Source organism: Diospyros lotus, chromosome 8 (assembly GCF_014633365.1).
Source record: "Diospyros lotus cultivar Yz01 chromosome 8, ASM1463336v1, whole genome shotgun sequence".
In the NCBI taxonomy this organism is placed as follows: Eukaryota; Viridiplantae; Streptophyta; class Magnoliopsida; order Ericales; family Ebenaceae; genus Diospyros; species Diospyros lotus.
The window spans coordinates 38,097,578-38,118,605 of record NC_068345.1 but is presented as its reverse complement, the minus strand read 5'-3'; the positions used below and the strand labels follow the sequence as shown (position 1 = coordinate 38,118,605).

At 36.0% G+C, this 21,028-nt stretch overlaps 2 protein-coding genes across 3 annotated transcripts; one reads left to right on the top strand and one right to left on the bottom strand.

Annotated features, from left to right (window-relative positions):
- The first annotated feature begins 3,961 nt into the window (after positions 1 to 3,961).
- Positions 3,962 to 9,635, top strand: LOC127808198 (probable alpha,alpha-trehalose-phosphate synthase [UDP-forming] 7). Of its 2 annotated transcripts, XM_052346619.1 has the most exons (4): positions 3,962 to 4,125; positions 4,441 to 6,481; positions 6,553 to 6,826; positions 8,665 to 9,635. In XM_052346619.1, the coding sequence occupies exons 2-4, from the start codon at positions 4,494 to 4,496 to the stop codon at positions 8,971 to 8,973; spliced, it is 2,571 nt and encodes an 856-aa protein (XP_052202579.1). In that variant the 5' UTR covers positions 3,962 to 4,125; positions 4,441 to 4,493; the 3' UTR covers positions 8,974 to 9,635. The 2 variants fall into 2 exon arrangements, with proteins under 2 accessions (XP_052202579.1, XP_052202580.1); XM_052346620.1 differs by having other exon boundaries at positions 3,962 to 6,481; positions 6,553 to 6,830; positions 8,669 to 9,635.
- Positions 9,636 to 12,007: 2,372 nt separating this feature from the next.
- LOC127807143 (protein GRAVITROPIC IN THE LIGHT 1) lies at positions 12,008 to 14,235 on the bottom strand. The gene has a single exon (XM_052344789.1). It carries the CDS (start codon positions 14,068 to 14,070, stop codon positions 12,703 to 12,705), a length of 1,368 nt encoding a protein of 455 aa, XP_052200749.1. The 5' UTR covers positions 14,071 to 14,235; the 3' UTR covers positions 12,008 to 12,702.
- Positions 14,236 to 21,028: the final 6,793 nt, after the last annotated feature.

Genomic DNA, 21,028 nt, shown 5'->3' with positions numbered 1-21,028 from the left:
GACGTATTTCCGACAGATGAAATTACCGTCGGTAAAAATTTTACCGGCGATTTTTTTACTTTTTCCGGCAGTTTTTTAACTGTCAGAAAAAATCAAACCTCTTGTAGTGAGAGACAGAGGCAATGGAGGAAAAGATATAGGCATCAACAATGAACTAGGGCAACGACGATGGAGATAGATGAAGGACGACGCTAGACGACGATGATAGACATGAAAGAGGCATCAATGGAGGCTCAAGGTTGCAGTGGCAAAGAAGGCAGAATGATGAAGAGAAAGATATATAGGTTGAAAATATGTGTTTTGTTTGAAAGTAAATTTGTCATTTACTTGGTTAAAGAAATAAGTTATCAATAGCTTACTTGAAAATGCCGAGTGAAGAGCTTATTGAATAAATTATTAAAATAACTTATAAGTTAAGTAACGTTTTGTTGACACATATGTTTGTAACATCCCGCATTGAGCTATAAGAAAGTTCGGAACAACTTATCTTGATAGGCCTACGCAAACTTCTCAGAGGAGTCACTCATCCTTGGGCTGCCCCAGGTCAAACATACTTAACTTGAGAGTTATTTGCCTGTATTCAGTCCAAAAGATATACAGCTGGTATTGTTTCATTTTTTACTTATTCTCGATATATACTATATTTCTCTGAATTCTTGGAGTATTACACACATCATGTCATTATGGACCCACAACCACGAGTTAGCTTATAGTTATTGCCCTTCGACGACCAAGAGTTCCGCCGTACTTGTGTGTCTCCTAATCACCCTCTGGACAATCGTCTTCTAGGTAATCGAGGTGGGACAAACCTGATGCATCCACAAGTTTAAACTCTTAAATTTTAGCCAATGCCTAACAAAATAAGTTATCTAGACTATTTTAAGACAATCTTGTATTGCTTTAAAATACACATTGATGATAGTCATGGTGATGATGATGATGGTAGCTGTTGATCACCTGACCCTACTCTTTTAATGTGAAGAGCACATATCTTGCCCTCCGTTCCAAATATTTTTTAAGATATAAATGATCAATAATAATTTTATTCTAATTATGTATACTTAGATCTGTGTGATCTTGGATTCAAAAAACTGGACCTGATGGAGATAAATTCAATTAGGAATCTAGGCTATCCTTTCTATGGACTTGACTTGAACCGATCAATATATATAAATAAAATAAAAATAAATAATATAAATACATAAATATTCAGTATTGTTTTAACATATTTTGTGAATTTATTAGTCATTTTCTGTGAGTTATATGTCACTTTTTAAAGCAAATTACTTACTATTTTGTAGTGTGCCGAGGTGCAAATTGTTTTTTTGATGATTAATATTATTTTTTTCAAAGTTTATCTAATAAAATTTTGAGATTAGTTGATTATTATATATAATTAGAATAGAGAAACAAGCCTAACCAACCTAACCCTTGGTTGGTTAAGGTCTATATAAGGATTAGTTTTGGTCTAATTTTAATAAATTCAATAAAGATGAATTTAATTCTAAGTTTATACCAAATCTAAACTAAACCAAACCGTATGAACTCCTAAATATTAATTAGCTTACTAAGGCTAACTCCAACAAGGATTTTTATTCTGCTTCTTATTATATTATTATAAATAGTTTGTTCTCTATTTTGATTTAATCTCAAAAATTGTGTATACTCCAATAACACTCTCTGTTCTATTTTTTATTTGACTCTTTATTTCATTTATTTATTAATAAAATTTAATTTTATTTATTTTACCTTACATATAATTTTTACTTCATAAAATCAATAATCAAATACATAAAATAATTAAATACATACCTACACAAACTCAATAATCAAAATATACAAATATACAATATCACTCATTCAATACATAAATAAATTAAAAATTAAAAAAAAATCACAAACTAATTTGAAAATCTGATGAACAACAAGCTGCAGCAATACGTTCACCACTGGTCGTTTTGCTTATCGTCGTCGCTTGTCTTCGCTGTCGTGTCCAAATTTGGTCTGCCTCTCCCATTGCTGCTTGTCGCCGCAGTTGATGGTTATCTCCATTAATCTTTTATCGTATTTGTAACTCGTCTTCTCCAACATTAATGGTCATTATGAAGGAAAAATGGTGAAAAAGATAGTGATGTTATCCTTAATTTTAATCACCAAAATTAGCAACTCCTTGTAAGCTTCATAAAAAATTTAGCGAATCAATATTACGATGAGAGTTGCAATTTTTGGATTAATTCCATATAATTTTGATGATGACGATCTATTGAAGAGTTCTTAGAATCAATCAAAGACATTACAATATTTGTTATAAATAACTCTAAAAAGTGTCAATTAACAAAGAATTACACAAAATCTCCAAGGCCTTTTAATCATTAACACAAAAGTAGATATGCCCTATGATGATAATTATTCTAGAAACATAGGGATCTCCAATCATGAGGTTTTTGAGAATCAATCCATGCGATTGGCTCCCAACTGCATTCTTTAAGTTGCTGCTTAAAGAAGCGGTCCAAACAGGGAATATGCCAACTGGTGGGGGGTTGAAGTAAATCTAGTGTAGCATAGGACACCTTCACGTGGCATCAGACCTATGCTTTCCGCCGTTTCAATTCAACTTTACAGTCCTATCTTTATAGCAAAACCAAAGCATCCCACCGTTCAAAAGCATGCCATGACGTGGATATGTATGACTAATTATACATTTTAAGTTAAAAATATATATATATATATTTACCACTAACTAAAACAATAAGGAAAAGAGAAATGTATAAAAACACAGATTTTCTGACGTGGCAAGAACATTAAATTAGAGGCAAATGATGAACGGGTCAAAGAAAGACAGCCCACTGCCAAGTTCGAAAGAAACATTTTTTTTGTTTACTTTTTGAATTGCCTGATGTTCCATATTTGCCCCTCCTCTTCTGCCCATTTCCCAGGGCAAGCCTCCTATGGATGGCGAACTCAGAAGGGCTAAATGGACACTTTCTGTCGTCACGTCGGTCGCACGTCATCCTTTGGCGCCTTATCCGCTTGCTTTGGACCAGCGTGCCATGTGGCATACAAGTTGTCCCATCGAGCAGTCGCCGGGAATTCTTAGCTGTGTGGCGGACCACAGTAGTGTTGGTAAAAATTAAAATTTTAAATTGCATCGACAAAGTTTTAAGTAATTGCAGCTTGGCTTTTTGGTTAATTTTGAATATTATAATTTGGATTTTAAATAAATAGACCAATACTATCGGAATTTCTCATTATTTAAAAAAAAAGTATAAATTGATGTTTATAACAATAATTATAATTTATAAAATGTTGATAATATGTTCAAACTTTCATTTTGAATAAGATTCAATTATTTTAATTTTTTTATTTATTTAAAATGTATGAGTTTCGCCCGACTAATCTCTAAGAATAAATGATATTTTTCCTGATGCACGATCGGGTAAATTCAAATATGAATATAATTTATACATATTCGAAACTCAACATTCAACGCAGTTCATGCAAGATTTATCTTCAAACTTTATTACTATTTTTTAATAAAAAATTTATCTTTTAAGTCGTCGCACTAATTCAAATAAGTTGAACTAATTTTGTTCAAATGTTAAATAAATCTATTAGTAACTAAATTAAATCAAATACACCCACCTATTTCCATACACAATCAATTGAATCTTAATTATCTTATGTATGAAATTCGGTCAAACATTTGCATTTAATCAAATGGGGTAAAGGATCAGAGCTGAGGGCGTATATTAGAGACGGTGGACTAGCGGACACTGGATCAGAATCTGGGTGTTGTGACACGTGTTTTATAGTTAGAAAACAGCGCGTGACGAAAAACCACATCTGTGCCAGCTGGCACCACCGGGCTGTTGGCCGACCTTATCCTTTTCTTTACATTTTTTTTTTATTTTAATTTTTCAAATTCTTTAATTTCCGAACCAAAGACATGGTAGCAGAGAGAAAGAGACTGATTCTAGGGAGAGAGAGAGAGAGAGAGAGAGAGAGAGAGAGGGCCAACAAACCCTATATTGTTTCTGACTGAGTTCAAGAAATTATTTATTTGTTGGATTTTTGACTCTCAGATCTTGAATAACCTCACTAATTCAAACCATTAATTACACAGAGGTCAGTTTCAAGTTTCGGTTTCGTTTTCCTTTTGTATATGCATGCATATACAGTTGCATATTGATCACACCTTCGCTTTCCCTGTTGCAATGCGTTATATGAATATCAATGTATGCAGTTTCGGTTTGTGTTGATAGATCTTGTCATGAAGCAAAAGCATCTTCTTGTTGTATTGAACAAACGAGTTTCTGTTTGGCTATATGGATCTGTTAATTTCGTTGATTCTGAACTTCTTAGTTTATTAATCTGATTTACTTCGATATAACCATTACAAATCTTGGATAATTATCTAAGGCAATCTCGCGTCTTCGCTAGGATTGTGATTTTGAAGATATTGTATTGGAAATTGTTTGAGAATATTGGCAAGGATGATGTCCAGATCTTATACCAATTTATTAGATCTAGCATCAGGGAATTTCCCGGTAATGGGGCGGGATAAAGAAAGGAAACGGCTTCCTCGGGTAATGACTGTTGCCGGGGTTATTTCAGAGCTTGATGACGATCAAACTAATAGTGTGGCATCGGATGGGCCATCTTCGGTACTTGTAGAGCGAGTTATTATTGTGGCTAATCAGCTTCCTGTGAAAGCTAAGCGTAGACCGGACAATAAGGGCTGGAGTTTTAGCTGGGATGAGGATTCATTGTTACTGCACATAAAGGATGGTTTCCCAGATGATATGGAGGTTATTTATGTTGGCTCTTTGAAAGTTGAAGTAGATTTGAGCGAACAAGATGATGTGTCACAGCTGTTGTTGGAGAGATTTAAGTGTGCCCCGGCTTTCCTGCCCCCAGACATCTTGGCAAGGTACTATCATGGTTTCTGCAAGCAGCATTTGTGGCCACTCTTCCATTACATGCTCCCGTTCTCTGCAAGTCATGGAGGTCGATTTGATCGGTCCTTGTGGGAGGGATATGTGGCAGCGAATAAGATGTTCTCCCAGAAGGTTATTGAGGTGATAAACCCAGAGGATGACTATGTCTGGATTCATGATTATCATTTAATGGTTCTGCCAACCTTCTTAAGAAGGCGCTTCAATAGATTGCGAATGGGGTTCTTTCTCCACAGTCCATTTCCTTCATCAGAAATATATAGGACTTTGCCCGAGAGGGAAGAGATTCTCAAGGCACTTCTAAATTCAGATGTTATAGGCTTTCACACATTTGACTATGCACGGCATTTCCTTTCTTGTTGTAGCCGGATGCTGGGTATAGAGTACCAGTCAAAAAGGGGTTATATTGGTCTGGAGTACTATGGAAGAACCGTGGGAATAAAGATCATGCCGGTTGGTATTCATATGGGGCAGATAGAACATGTACTGAGACTTGCAGATAAGGATTGGCGGGTGGCAGAACTCAAGCAGCAGTTCAAGGGGAAAACCATTTTGCTTGGGGTTGATGATATGGACATCTTTAAAGGAGTCAATCTAAAACTTTTGGCAATGGAACAAATGCTAAAACTGCACCCAAAGTGGCAGGGAAAGGCAGTACTAGTGCAGATTGCAAATCCTGCTCGGGGGAGTGGGAAAGATATTGAGGAAATACAGGCTGAAATTCAGGCAAGCTGCAAGAGAATCAATGAGAATTTTGGACAGCCTGGTTATGAACCAATTGTCTTCATTGATAGGCCAGTTTCACTCAGTGAACGAACTGCATATTATAATATTGCTGAATGTGTTGTTGTCACAGCTGTAAGGGATGGTATGAACCTTACCCCATATGAGTACATTGTGTGTAGGCAGGGGATATCTGGTTCTGATTCTAGTTCAGAAACAAATGGGCCAAAGAAGAGCATGTTAGTAGTATCAGAGTTTATTGGATGTTCTCCTTCACTTAGTGGTGCCATAAGAGTCAACCCATGGAATATTGAAGCGACTGCTGAAGCATTGAACGAGGCAATTTCAATGGCTGATGCTGAACAGCAGTTGCGTCATGAGAAGCACTATAGGTATGTTAGCACACATGATGTAGCATACTGGTCAAGAAGCTTCTTCCAAGATATGGAGAGAACTTGCAGAGACCATTTCAGACGACGGTGTTGGGGAATTGGCTTGAGTTTTGGTTTCAGAGTTGTAGCACTTGATCCTAATTTCAGAAAACTGTCCATTGATGTGATTGAATCTGCTTATACAAAAGCCAAAAATAGGGCCATATTGTTAGATTATGATGGTACTGTGATGCCTCAAACATCTGTTGACAAGACTCCCAGTCAGGAGGTTATATCAATTATAAACTCACTCTCTGGTGACGTTAACAATACTGTTTTTATAGTCAGTGGACGTGGAAGGGCTAGTTTAGATAAGTGGTTTTCTCCATGCAAGAAACTTGGTATTGCAGCTGAACATGGATACTATGTGAGGTAAACCATCATTACACGTCTTTGTTTCCTGTCCATGTGGTATATATCTCTTTAATTGCATTTCATTGCAGATGGTCTTCAAATAAGGAATGGGACATTTATGGGCAGAGCTGTGACTTTGGGTGGATACAAATTGCTGAACCTGTGATGAAACTATATACGGAAGCTACTGATGGTTCATTCATTGAAACAAAGGAGAGTGCACTGGTTTGGCACCATCGGGATGCAGATCCAGGTTTTGGATCCAGCCAGGCTAAGGAGATGTTAGACCATCTTGAAAGTGTGTTGGCAAATGAACCTGTTGCGGTGAAAAGTGGTCAGTTCATTGTAGAAGTGAAACCTCAGGCAAGTCATTGCTTATATGTACAGTCCTTGGCAAGAAATTTTTCCTGCTAGTCTAATGATTACTTAATCAGTTTGTGCTATTTTTAGAATTCTGGGAGACTTTCTTTAAGAACCAGAGATTTAGTTCTTTGTGCCCTCTTGTTGTAGTAAAGCCAGGGGGCAGCTGATAGTCAAAGTAGTGGCAGAAATTTTTCCTGGGAAATGGAAGCATGCTTTTGGATCAGCACTATCCCTTGTTTTGGACCGCATGGATATATTGGGACAAACTGTCTTTTTTTTTTTTTTTAGGTAAGTGGGATGAAGGGTCAAAGTAGAAGTGGAAATCTTATAGCTAGTAGTCAGTTTACTAATTCCAGGGATGGCAATGGTGAAAAGCATAAATATAGAGAGAGAGGGAGAGTGCACATCTAGTGCAGGAGGCTCCTGACGTTGAGAGAGTGGGGCGAGAATCGTTTTTATATGTGGCCTTGCCCTTATTTTTCAACAAAGAGATCACTTCTACAACTCAAAAACCTTTCAATTACAAAGAAGCAACCTTACCATTGCCCAAGCAACTTAACCATCAACAAAATTATTCTCAATGGTATGCCTAAAATTTATCTGCTTCAACTTCTAATCAATTGGTGCTATGCCAAGCAAAAAAACACATGAAAAGAACAGGAAAGGATTTGCACAATTTGGCTGGTCAGAAATATAGAACCCCAACTACTGGTCAATGTATTTCATTAGGGAATGTTAGCGTCTGTTTTCTAGTTTTAATATATTGGCCCACCTTGACATGGATATCCAATAACTTTCAATACATCACTTGCCAAAAATGGGTATATTTTATTAGATGAAAGCTGTTCGTAGTTGTCATGATTGCTGACAGATAGTCCTATAATGTGCCAAAAAGTGATTTATGCTCTGAACCGAAGGACAGCTGTCTTCTTGGCTACTCAATAGAAATGAAAGATTCTTGGCCAGCAGAAGTCTGTCCTTCGGTGGTAGTCTATAATGGGAATAGCCAACAAACAATTGTGCAGGGTCAGTACACTTAAGCTGGAAAAATATATGCCCGCATTGCATTTTATTTTGAGACTTCTAACATAATCAAAGAAAAGATCTTCAGCATTTTGCTATGGAGATAATGGCTTTGGTATATTGTATGTTGATAGAGTGATACTAAGTAGTGACTGGAAGGATCATCAGGATATGAAGAATTTGCTAGGAAAATGGTACCTTCCATAAATATGATGACTTTAATGCTGGCTCGTGAACAATAGAGATTGATGGAACTTTTTATATAAGCAGCAGGAGAAATGATCTATAACAGACAAGTGAACTGATAACATCAAAGGTAATGTTCCATGTGTCAACGACTATGTAGATATGGAAGTAATGCAAAGTAGTGTTTATGATATACAACTGGAAACAAACACTTTAGATTGATTATTGGTCATCTGGTAAACAACTAGAAACTAATTGGTCAGGTTGTCAATAATACTTGTAATAACTACATTTAATTTGAATATACAAAACAAAGAAAGACTTCACTTTCCTCCTACGTATGTTGTATACCCCTGAACCCAATCACCATCTCCTTACCTTCGCCAATAAAAATGAATAGAAAAAATAAATAAAGAAAGGTGGGTTTACATCAATGATCAGATGATTTACATCCCTAGTATTACTAATCTAAATTAGTCCTCTCTCTGCAAAGCTTACCTTGCTACTGTTTTGATAATGCCATATCCACTAAGCAATTACTACTTTAGTCTATTTTTAAATGGGAGTATAAATACTAAGCCCACCTGTCATAGCATTCTGATTGATTCTGTTACTCCTACTGGTTTTAGGGAGTCAGCAAAGGAATAGTTGCGGAGAAGATATTTACATCAATGGCTGAAAGTGGAAGACAAGCTGATTTTGTACTGTGTATTGGTGACGATAGATCTGATGAGGACATGTTTGAGATAATTGGCCATGCTCTGAACAGTGGTATCCTCTCCTCTAATACATCGGTGTTTGCTTGTACTGTTGGGCAAAAGCCAAGCAAAGCCAAGTACTATTTGGACGATACAACTGAGGTCATAACCATGCTCGAAGCTCTAGCTGAAGTTTCAGGTCCTCCACCAACAGAAGCTGGAAGTGGTAGCACCCTTTGAAGGCTCCGGTAGTAGCTTTTCTTGCATTCAAATTTCAGTTGACCAGAATCCCATCTGAGCCAAAACCGCACAAGTTCTGTTCATTTTGGAAAGAAAATTATGGAAGAGACGTTGTATGCCTTCTCTTTGATGGTCAGTTACAGAATATTGGCAGACCTGTGATCCTGTGACTAAATGGTCACTTTAAAAGAGTTGAGAATTAAATTTTACTGGTGAATATCAGGAGTTTATCTACTCAGACATCTGAAAGGTTAGCAACATAGAACTGACTTGGCAAGAAATCGATGTCCAAAAGGTTAGTGGCACATCCATGTAAAGCCCAGTAACCCTACTTGCCACAATTCACACCCAGTATATGAGGCAGTGGCCATCTTCAATTTTTAATGTCTCCCATTAGTAGCATGAAATTGATAAGCTAACAGTGACATAAGTAGGCATTGGCTTGGCTTCTTGTTGGTTGCCTTATTGATTCACTGTGGACGGGGAACCCCCACATTGAGTTTTTTCTCCTTTTTTTTTTTTTTTTTATCATCTTTCTATATTTGTTAATCAGCCGAATTCTTGCATTATTTTTAAACTGTAAATTCTACAGAAGATTGTATCTCCATTAGCCGTTACAATTGTTATTGCTTGAATGAAACCCTGATAGAAGGATGCTCCAATATGAAATGATTGCTAAATGCTAATTGCTAAAGCTATGAACTTCTCCGTCTGTACTGATGGTGAGACTTTCAGCTGTTTCTGAACTTTTGGTGCAAATATTGCAACATGCTACGATCGGTTAGATTGTTTTGAAGAAATTCAATGCACATGCTAATAACTCGTCATTCCAGGTAATACTCAATTGTGCCTGAGCTGGAAATTAGTGGCACATGAAGTTGAAATCACAGGCTTGTTCGATGCCTATATATATTTTGATTGGAATTACTAACTTCTTTGGGGGAGGCAACAAGCCCTAGGACCTATTGGGTCAGCCCCCCCATCTTATCGATAAGCAAACTAGCAGCTGATCTGAATACCCATCACATGTTTTGGGCGCTATATATCCACAAGAATTTACTATCACTGTTTTTACCAGGCACATTCCAAATCACATGCATTAGATAACCATACGACGAAATAAGCAATTGAGTACAGGCCTGTCTGCACTAATACTAACATAAAAGTAGGGCAGGGAGCCTAAAATTTGGCATTGTTACTGGGTGGGTACCAGTCAGCACGTGCTGGCATGTCTAGTTCTGTTGTTGATATTTTTGTTGCCCAAAACATTCCATAAAATGTCACACTTCTTGGCAGAATAAATCCTTCCAGTGTTACTATTTAAGGTTGATTTTAGTTTCTTCATGAAAACCTGATATATTATTTGATATATCTAGGTAGGTGGTTTTCAGTTGCAACCAAATGAAAATTATAAAAACAAGATTTCATAAAAGTTTTCAAAATTGTTGACTATTTTCTAAAAGGGAAGTAAATAACTGAACAATATTTTTGCTTTTAAAGGTTTCAAAAATGAAAAGCTAAAAGGATTATAAGAACCAAAGCCGAAGAAAACCAGCCGAAACGACAAGAGGACCATATATTGATTTATTTATGTATAATAGCGCTACTAGTTGTGGAGTCCGGTTGTGCTGTCAAATATCCGTGACTGTCTTCACAAGTTAATCATGCTCCCTTGTACCAAATATCGGCAGATGCCAACATCCTATGCGCATATTTTGGTTTCACTTAATTTTTTTTATGTGTAAATAATTAAGATTTTATATTTTAATTATTAAAAATTATTATTTTAATTTTTTCTCATATCGAAATGTTAGCAAGTGTATCATCATATCCTTTTTTTTGCAAGTAACACACCACATGGATAATTAGTTGACCATATTTAAATATATTGATTGGTTTGTTGCATTCTTTTGATAATTAAAAAATATAATATTTGTTCTTTAATGTATAAAACGTCAAAATTTTATATCTCAACTATTAAAAAGTAGAGTTATTATTTATATCATGTAGGATATATACACATAAAAAAGAGAATGTCTTGACTCATAAAAGGATACATCAACGAAACACATCAAATTAAAATTTACTTTGATAAATAAAAGATTAAATTAGTCATAATTTAAAAAATCCTAAACACCTAAATCTCTTAATCACTATTCACTAACTCAAAAAACGATATTTTTTTTTTATTTTTAATCATAAAATATGACATAACTAATTTATATAATATCTCTATCTTAAACTCAGATCAATCGCTCTCTCTCTTATTAATATTCTTTTTTATGTTTTAAGATAAAAGAATTTAAAGTAATAATTTTTAATAGTTAAGATATATTATTTTAATATTTTATACATTAAGGATGAAATGTTATATTTTTTAATTATTAAAAAAATACAACAAACCAATCAATTTATTCAAATATTATCACTCAATCATCCACCTAGCATGTTACTCATGAAAACAAACACGTTATTTTATCACAATAAAAAATTTAAATAATAATTTTTAATAATTAAAATATAAAATTTTAACGTTTTAGATATTAAAGATTAAATATTATATTTTGTAATTATTGTAAAGGACATGACATGTATTTACTCATAACAATACAAACACCAAATGTTCATTCATATTGTATTAGTCTTGGAATTATCTCGCTTATGCGGTCCCCGCCTATTCGTGTTCTTAATTTTAACATAAGAGATAAATAGTATGTGAAAATTTTATCTCACTACGTATTTGTACTTAGTCTTAATATTATATAATATATTTTCAAGCCGTGTAACATTTGTTTTCCATATTATATAAAATATTAATAGAAATTTTTATTATTAAAAATAATATCAAAGTCAAGCAAAAGCATTACTGGGACTGGCTTAGATCAGATTTCAAAGATTTTCCCATCTAAATCTTAACATCAATAGTGGTGTGTGAATAATTGTTGAATTTTAAGAGGAAAGTTGTCACCAAACATACATACGCAGTTGCAAGCGCATAAAAAGAAGAACGGAATAGGCATCACAAAATTCAATGTACCGAGCTACATTCCAGATATTATTATGTATAATCTTATTTTAAACCAACTCAGAGCAGGCTGTAGGGCACAATGAAACAAAAATTTTCTCGGACGCAAGTTTTCTCAGAGAAAAGGGGGCCGCATTTTCTTTTCCTCCAAACAAACAGAGATGGGCCCCACACTCTGCCTACAATACTCCAAATTTCCCCTAACTATACTCCAAATTTCCAGTTCATATGCACTCTGAACCCACTTTCATATGTGGGTCCGACCCGCCACTTTGCTTGACAACTCTATTCCTGACCTGACAATACTATTACAATCATATATATATATATTTATATTACATATTTTACATTTTATATTTAGGCTTTTCCACCCGCCGCCCCCTGCTGCCGTCCATGGTAACACCGTCCCGATCACCTCCGGCTGTGAAATAAGAAATTATTTTGCAACTTAAAAATTTTGATGCCCCGGCACAAGAGATACCATCCACGTTAGTGATATTTAGGAATTTAATCTTGTCACTGTGATAAGATGGTATCTCATTGGCTTGGACACCAAAATTTTCTGTTCATTCTAGTGGCACAAAATAAATCCTCCCGAGTCCCGGTAAGAGAGTGAAATTAAGTCCGCCGTTCAGGGCGGCGCGTGCAAGAGCGCGTGGGTAATGAGATGGCCTCATGACAGGATACAAGAAACGAAAGCTTTGTCATTTCGCCGAAGTAACCGCCGGATGGAGATAGACCTGGCTCTGTATCACCGCTTGTCCGATCTTAAACCCCGGAACAACAGTGAACGCCACCCGGAAACCGCCGTCCACGGCGGCAAGCGGGTCGTCGTTGAGGCTCTCCATGTACACGTCCGAGAACCGGCAGTTCCTTCCCACCTGAAAGATCTCCACTTTCCGATCGAACGAGAAGGCCAGGCAATGCAAAAGCCAGACCCGCTTCGCCATCTCGGCGAACGCCGAGAAGAATGAGGTTTCCGGGAATTCGCCGGAGTTTATGAGTTTCCTCTGGCTTAGATTCCCGGAAAATGAGGTCTCCATTTTCGGGTGAACCAAACGGAGGTACTTACTCCTCGTAAACTTCCCAAATCCCGAATTCGGATTCCTCTTCAGAAACTGAACTGCATTCACCGTCTTCAGTTTCTTGAACCGATCTATGAACACGAACCTACTGGGATTTGACTCGTCCGGAAATGAAAAGTTGGGAGAATCGAACCCATCGAACATTTCTCGGCAAACAAACGACTCGAAAGCGAAGCATCGGTGATTCGCTTTGGCGAAATCCACCTCCGGCTCGATAGCCTTGGCCGCCGTTTCGATATCCCAATTCGAACTTTCCATTTCCCGAATCATCACCTTCACGAAGCTTCTCACTGATCTCACCGCGTAATGCAGGACAAAGCCGAAACCACTGGGATTGGAATCCGAAAATTTCACAGTTTCGAGTACTGAAAATTGGCCGCTCGAGTTCAGCTTCTTCTCGAGGGCCTTGTTGTTGGAAACGGCGTCATTCAGCTCGTTCTGAAGAGAAGAAAAAACTTTCTCCTTGGCGTCAACTTCGCCCTGCATTTTCTTCATCGTGATTTCGTACATCTTCATCAGAGACTGCTGCTCCTGAATCTCAGCGAGCAAGATGGTCACGTGGGGCGGCGAAGAATCGATCTTTTTCTTCAAGAAGCTGTGCTTCAGCTCCGACAGCAGCTTCAGCTCGCGCACGACGGCCTCGTCGGCCGCCTGAATGGCGTCGGCGTTGTAGGGGAACTGGGCCGTCTGCAGCTCAGCGTAGGCCGCTTTGGCGGCGGAGACGGTGGCGAAGAGCTTGGCCACGAACGCTTCCAAGGCGCCGGCCCTGTTCCTCGCTGGCGTTGAGATGGACTCATCCTTGCACTCTCTGCCGAAGCACTGCAGCTGAGGCTTGGCGTCCGCTTTGTGCTTGTGTTCCTGAGGAATGAAGAGACAGAAGCCGGAGTTGGAGAGGGTTTTGGTGGCGGTTTTGCGGTGGATGACTTTGTGGAAGGTCTTGGAAAGCTTGTTCTTGGTTGGAGCCGAAGTGGGTTTCAGAGAATCCATCAATGGCGGAGGCTGCAGCAGCGTGGAATCAGAGGGTCATGAAAATGGTGGGGTTTTGGAGCGAAGAGAATTGGGCGATGGCTGGGCAAGCTTGGAGATGACAAAGGGAGGGTTTTTCTTTCTTTTGTAAAGAGAAAAAGCAGCCTCTGTTTTGACTCTTGAGGGTGAGGGGGGCACAGCTGATTTAAAGCGCGGGAAAAAAAAAATAAAGAAAACAAACAAACAAACAATTGATCACTGTTCTCTTCAGACAGAGGGAGAAGAAGGTTAAATGTGAATGGTTTGTTAAGTTGAGATCAAATTGAGTTTTAAAATAATTAATTAAGATATAATTATAACTGATTTAAAGGGAGAAAAAAAAAAAACTGAATTCATCTAAATTAGTTTAGTTCTATGTCCCTCCAACTAATCTAAATTAAAATAAGTAGCCAACTTGTCTGCCACCTATTATTATAAATAAATTTATAACTGCTATTTTTCTAAAACATCATTATTATAAGAATTATATATTAATATTCACCGTATTCATTCTGGTGGTATGTATGCAGTTGCGTAAATGGTAAATAATTAATATATATATATATTAATATTCACCGTATTCTGGTAGGGTAGGGGCCCCAATCCCAACCCCAACTTTGTTCCATAGGTAGGGGGCCTTAACTTTGAGTCTACATCTGTTGCTATGGACCTCCCTCTTTTCTTTTATTTTCTTTTCTTGTTTTTATATTGTTCATAATAATTAAAATAATTTTCTAATAAATACTTTTTTTTTTTTTTTAATCTCTATCCAATTTCGCAGCATCCCACTTATAACTATCACATTTCATGTTTTTTTTTTTTGTCTACTTATCAGACATTCATCAATTATTTTTAATTATTGAAAGAGACAGTAATCTCATATACGATTTATAAAAATAAATAAAAAGAAGAGAATTATATAATATATTTTTTAATTTGTTACGAGCCGTTGGATCAGTGGGTCCAGCGTAGGGCTAGAAGAAAGAGTAAATGGAATGGAATGGGAATTATTGAGCAGGTCAGGTCTCATGATCTTTGATTTGATCAAATTAAATTTAAATTAAATTAATTAATTAATGGCGGTGATGCTGATGCTGATGCGGATGCATGGCCCAGACCAGAGAGGAGAATCTTATGATTCTATTTCTAAGGACAGCAGGCTGGCCTGGCTGTTCTTATTTGTAAAATTCCATAAATAAATAATAATAATGACATTAATTAATAATATCTCTTGATTTAATAAAAAAGAAAAATAATTAAATATCGCGATTAGTCGGTGGCAGACGGTGCCATCAAATGAAGCAATGTAGAGGAGGAGGAGCACCACCACCATCATAAAGAAGAAGGGTCCTCTGCTAAATGGATACTGAAAACAGTCTTTCTTTATTAGGGGATGGATATCTATCTATCTATCTATCTATCTATGTATGTGCACCAATTTGGCCACCACCACCACCAGCCCTTTACTACTTACTGGAGCATGTATTGTTTGTTGGCTTTGGATGGTAAGCATGCAATGCGCCAGCCAGCCAACCATTTATTACATAATTTTTACCCCCGTCCTCCCTCCTACTTGGACCACGTTGATTACAATATAATCATCCACCACCCCCTACCCAAAGCATACTATACTACAATCCAATTTTCTACCAAATCCAACGCCACCACTTCTCTAGGAAAATTATTATTGTCGCGTCTATATATATATATATATAGCTCTTTCATGCATACTATATATTATATACATGTAATTAGCTAGTGAATTATCAATTTACTCATTCTCCAAATTTTAATAGTTGTTACATTACATACATATATATATACATAGTATTCGTTTCCAGTAAAAAGGAATTAGACAACAAATTTTTATTGAAAATTCATCATCATCATGATCATGATCATGTGAGGCTTTTATTAAATCGAAACATGGGCATGTTTTAAAATAATCATATGACATGGATCATACACAATCCAAAGGCAGGCTCCGCTCCGCTCCACTCTTATTTGCCCCTTCCTTCCTTCCCATGCTCTTCTACCCAAACTTTACAAAAGCAATGAATTATATAGTATAATAAAAATGTTTGATGGATGGGTCTTCCTCCTAAGTTTGAGTGGACTTTGACATCATTAGGGTACAACCATGCCCATAGTAAAGTTTCCTTCAAATTCAAATTCAAGCCAACTTATTATTATTATTATTATTATTATTGAAATTTTATAATTTTAATTTTAAATAAATTAAATATTAACGTTTCGAAAAAGAAAAGAAAAAAAAAAAAAGTTGAAGTGGCGACGGTGTACTTTACGCAAACAAGGTTTGATTACGTCCCAATTAATTTTTTTGGTTATAATTATGCTTTTTTTATACACAGGTACATGGCCGGGGCCGGCCTACTCTATTTCCAAAGGCTTGCACCGCAAGATCCCTTTCAATTTTAATTATGAGCTGAAGCTTAGCCATACCCACACCTACTAAGCCCTGTACGTAGTTTCTAGAGAGCTTCCCACTCACATCAATTTGCCCTTCAATTCTAAATCTAACCTAATTATTTCATTTACTTCAAATCTTTATATAATAAATCGGTACAATTCATTTTTATCTCCACTCACATTTTGACTCTGTTTCTCTCTCTCTCTCTCTCTTTCAGACTTATTTAATGATAATTCATGTAATTTCCAGTGTTTCGTGAAATTTAGTCTCCCCTCGTGCCCCCCCTACCTCCCTTTTCCTTCAAAGTACCCAATTTAGCCTAATAAATATGCTCAATGGCCCATGAAACATGGACCATGTCAAAACATTATACTAGGTATGGTGCCATCTGACATCATTTGGGGGACAACTTCGTCCCAGTTAAAGCTTGTGGTGTTGATCAAATTCAAAACCAGCTCCCCACTCTTATCCCAAAAGTTAGCTTAATAATTGAAATATCCTAGACATGCATGGGCGTGGAGTTTGATTTGTTGTCTTTTTTTACGATTTTATCAATTGTTTTAATCAAGTTGATTATCTTTAATAGACCATATGACCTTGACGGCTAAGAATCTCAATTAAATCAAAATCAACTCTAGCTAGCTACTTATAGAAATAATAATTTGAAAATTTTGTCATTGACTTGTTGGTGGAGACTTATTGAAAAAAAGCACATTTTCACCTACCTGCCTCCATAATATGAAAGAATCTACTTCTAATTGTCATGGATATTCTTACATTTAATTAATTTATAATATATATATTTAAAAATGTAATAGAATAAGTAACCTGTAACTATATTATTTATGTTATTGGAATGGTAGTTGTTGTAGTAGTAGTAGTATTTGTCAAGACAAGAAAGAAGAAAGAGCCTAATGTTTTAAGGTTTACGCAGGAATGATCGATGCCATAATTATGCTTTTTATACACTTTGGCTACGTGTACTCTATTTCCCATAACTTCAATCAGAAGCTGCTTTCAATTTTAATTATCATAATAATAATGGAAGTTCAATTATGAGCACAAGTCAACCATTTAAAATCTTAGTTGTGGATTGGATTTAATTCTAATGAAAATGCCATGCCATTGCAACATAATCTTTGACTCTAATCAGTATGTTGGTTAGCCTCCCAATTAATAAAAACAATTATAGAGTACAACGTATAAACTACTCAACGTCAACCCCATCTCAAATCCTAAGTTATATTCATCTCGGTCGAAATTTTTATTTCAACTGATATGAATTGAAATATCAAAGATTTTGACCGATACGAAACAAAAATATGGGCATTTTGATTTTGATGAAAAATTAAAACTTTTCAATAGTTCCAACCAAAATGAAACAGTATTAACAAGTATGAAATATAAGTCACTTAGACCATACTTAATATGTATGAATTATTATATATTATTTTATATAACATAAAGGTATTGTGGTAGTCGTGTTTATGTATGAGGTTAGACTCAAAACAATGTTTCCAAGAGCAAGATTGGTTGTTGATTAACTTAGTTAGGTGGACTCATTTCTATTTTTGATTTAACTTAGTTAAGTAAGAAAATACTGTTTAACAAAACTGTTAACCTCTAAAGCAATAGCCCCTTAATTTTGATTGAGAATAAAAAAAATTTTAATTCTAACTCATTGAGTCAGTCAATTTAATTTGTATTGTTTTGTTGGCCTCTTTCTCTTTGCATGATAGAATTTATGTTGCTTTCTTTAATGAAAGAGAATAAGAAAATAGGATCACAACAACAACCAAACAAAGCCCCAAAAGCTCTGTTCCTTTCTGCAACTTTAAGATGCAAATGTGTTCATAAAAATCACCATTTATTTTGGCTGGACTTAGATGAAATGAATCTGAAACGTTGTTACACAGTCACCTCCACCATTGAAACTTTCACAAGCTTTCAACAGGAACATTATCTCATCAATTCTTTCACAAGCTTTCAACAGGAACATTATCTCATCAATTGTCCCCCAAAAAAAGAAAAAATCTTTTTATTTTTCTATTAATTTGATATGTCAGGTGACAAGACACTGTGTGGTGTGGTGTGGTGTGTGCCCAAAATCCAGAGCCCAGTGTTGGGAAATTGCTGTAGAGAGCAATCATTCCGAATTCCCAATCCTAGCTAGCTCTTGCAGCACTCACTCCAATGGGGAATGGCTAGCTACCAGGATGGATCATAAATTAAAATATACCATAATAAAGAATTATTATCATCAAAGTAAACTATTTTCATAAGATGATAAAAAGCACAAATTAGATTAATTTGCCATTAAAGATTAGGTCAAAATATATAATTATTATAATTATAATTTAAGTTAACTAATATATTTATATTTATATTTGTATTGATTCTGGAGCAAGACCAGTCAATCAATTGGATGATGCCAAAAAGATACTGTAAAAGTGGGAGTAAAGTAGAGAGAGAGAGAGAGAGAGAGAGAGAAAACTAAAAAGTTAAGAAGTGTTGAAGTAGGAGCAGTAGTAGGCTGTAAGTAAGTGTAAGGCAAAGTCAGCTTTGGCTGCTTTGAGGGATTTAGGTGTTTTGCGTTGCAGGCTTTGGGAAGCACAAACGTCTAATCACTTGACTCAGAATCCAACGGCTATGATTAACCGCCACACTAAACACTTCAAATCTCAAGACAGACCACTCTAGGCCCCACCTCCCGCGTCCTATATTTTAAATCAACCATGTTACTTCTACTGCGAATACTATTCAAACATGACAAAAATATTCTCATAATAAGGATGCGACAGGGTGAAAAATAAGGATAAAATTTAAATTTTATTTAAATTTTAAAAAATTTTATCAAATAATTTTTTAATTTTATGGAATTTGAATTTTATTTTAATTTAAAAAATAATTTTTTTTTAAATCAAAGAATTAAAATTTCTTAATTGTCCTCTCTCTATCCTTTTCATGGTCGTCTCTAACGGCCTATTTGCCATCTTTCTCGTGCTGCGTAGCCTTTCTTATGCAAGTTATCACTGCATCTTTTTCGTCACAAAGAAAAAAGGATGTAACGACAATTGACACGCAAAAGACAACGTAGCAAGGCAACAAGTTGAAGGTGACGACATGCAATTGATGGAGGCAACCATAAAAAAAGGAGAGAGATGAGATAATCATGAGGTCACTGGGTAAAGGGAGAGAGACAATTGTTGGAGTAAGGGAAAAGGTAGTTGTACAATTGACAAAGGGTATTTTTGTCATTTGAGTTACTTTTTGAAACTCAAGGTGTAGCATAAGATATACTAATAGCATTTTTTCTAAATTAAAGAATTTAATTTTAAAAAAATGCTATTGGTACATCTCAGGTTATACACACACGCAAATAACCAAAATACCCTTCATCAAATTACAAATTTACCCCCTCTCTTCTTGACCACCTCAACTCTCTCCTATTCCTATGGCCGCCTCCAACGATTGCTTGTCATCGCTTTCCTCTCACTACTTTGTGCTGCCTCGTCTTTCGTGCGTCAACTGCTACTGCACCTTTCTCATTGCAAAGAAAGCAGATGCAACAATAGTCGACATATAAAAGGCGAGGCGGTGAGTCAAAGGTGGTGAGAGACAGTCACTGGAGACAGCCATGGGAAGGGGGGAGAGAAAGGAGAGAGGATGCGATCAAGGGAAGGGGAAGTAATTTTGCAATTGGTGTGAGGGCATTTTTGTCATTTTGTCATGTTTCGGTAGCTTTCTTTGTAGCCCTCTATGTACAAGTAACATGGTCCTTAATTTAGAAGGAGATAAAAGAGCCAAATCATGATGGAATTTATCTCAATTGTTGTTGGTCTTAGGGCTTAGTGAGGGGGGAGAGACGAAGAATGCTTTTCTAGAATTTAACATTTATTATTTTTTTTGTTATTTACATTAAACACAAAAGTTCTTTTTTTTATAATCCAAGTGTTCAAACTTCGTCCGCTTAATTTTAGAGGTGACCGATATTTTCTTGATTCGAACAAACCTTTATTTTTGGAGAGTGACTAGAGCAGAGATTGTATTGTATCTCAAGGGCTCCTCTACTTTTAGTTGTAGACCCTTGGCTTTGGAGCCCGAGCATCTATGCTTTTAGTTTAATTAACTTAAAAAAGGTTGTTAAAGTTACAAATAATGCAACTAAATTAGGTGCATTTTGAGCCATCTACTACTACACTCTGTAATGGGCATCAGCAGCAAGCAATCATTGTACACTATGTACGCTGCATTGAGGTGTCCAAAGCATTCATTTAAAACAGCGTAACAGAGGTCTTTTTTAGAAATATATTTGCTATTTTATGTTTATGATATTTTATTCATTGCAATAAAAATAAAAGAAAAGAAAAAAGAGAATAAAAGCAGATTGCCCCCCCCCCCCCCCCCCCCCCTCCAAAGCAGCCCAACTTGCAGATCCCAATGGCAAAGGCAAAGAAGTTATAAATAAGCAATGGGAATCCACTTTTTGTGCTCTATTTGCTTTCAACT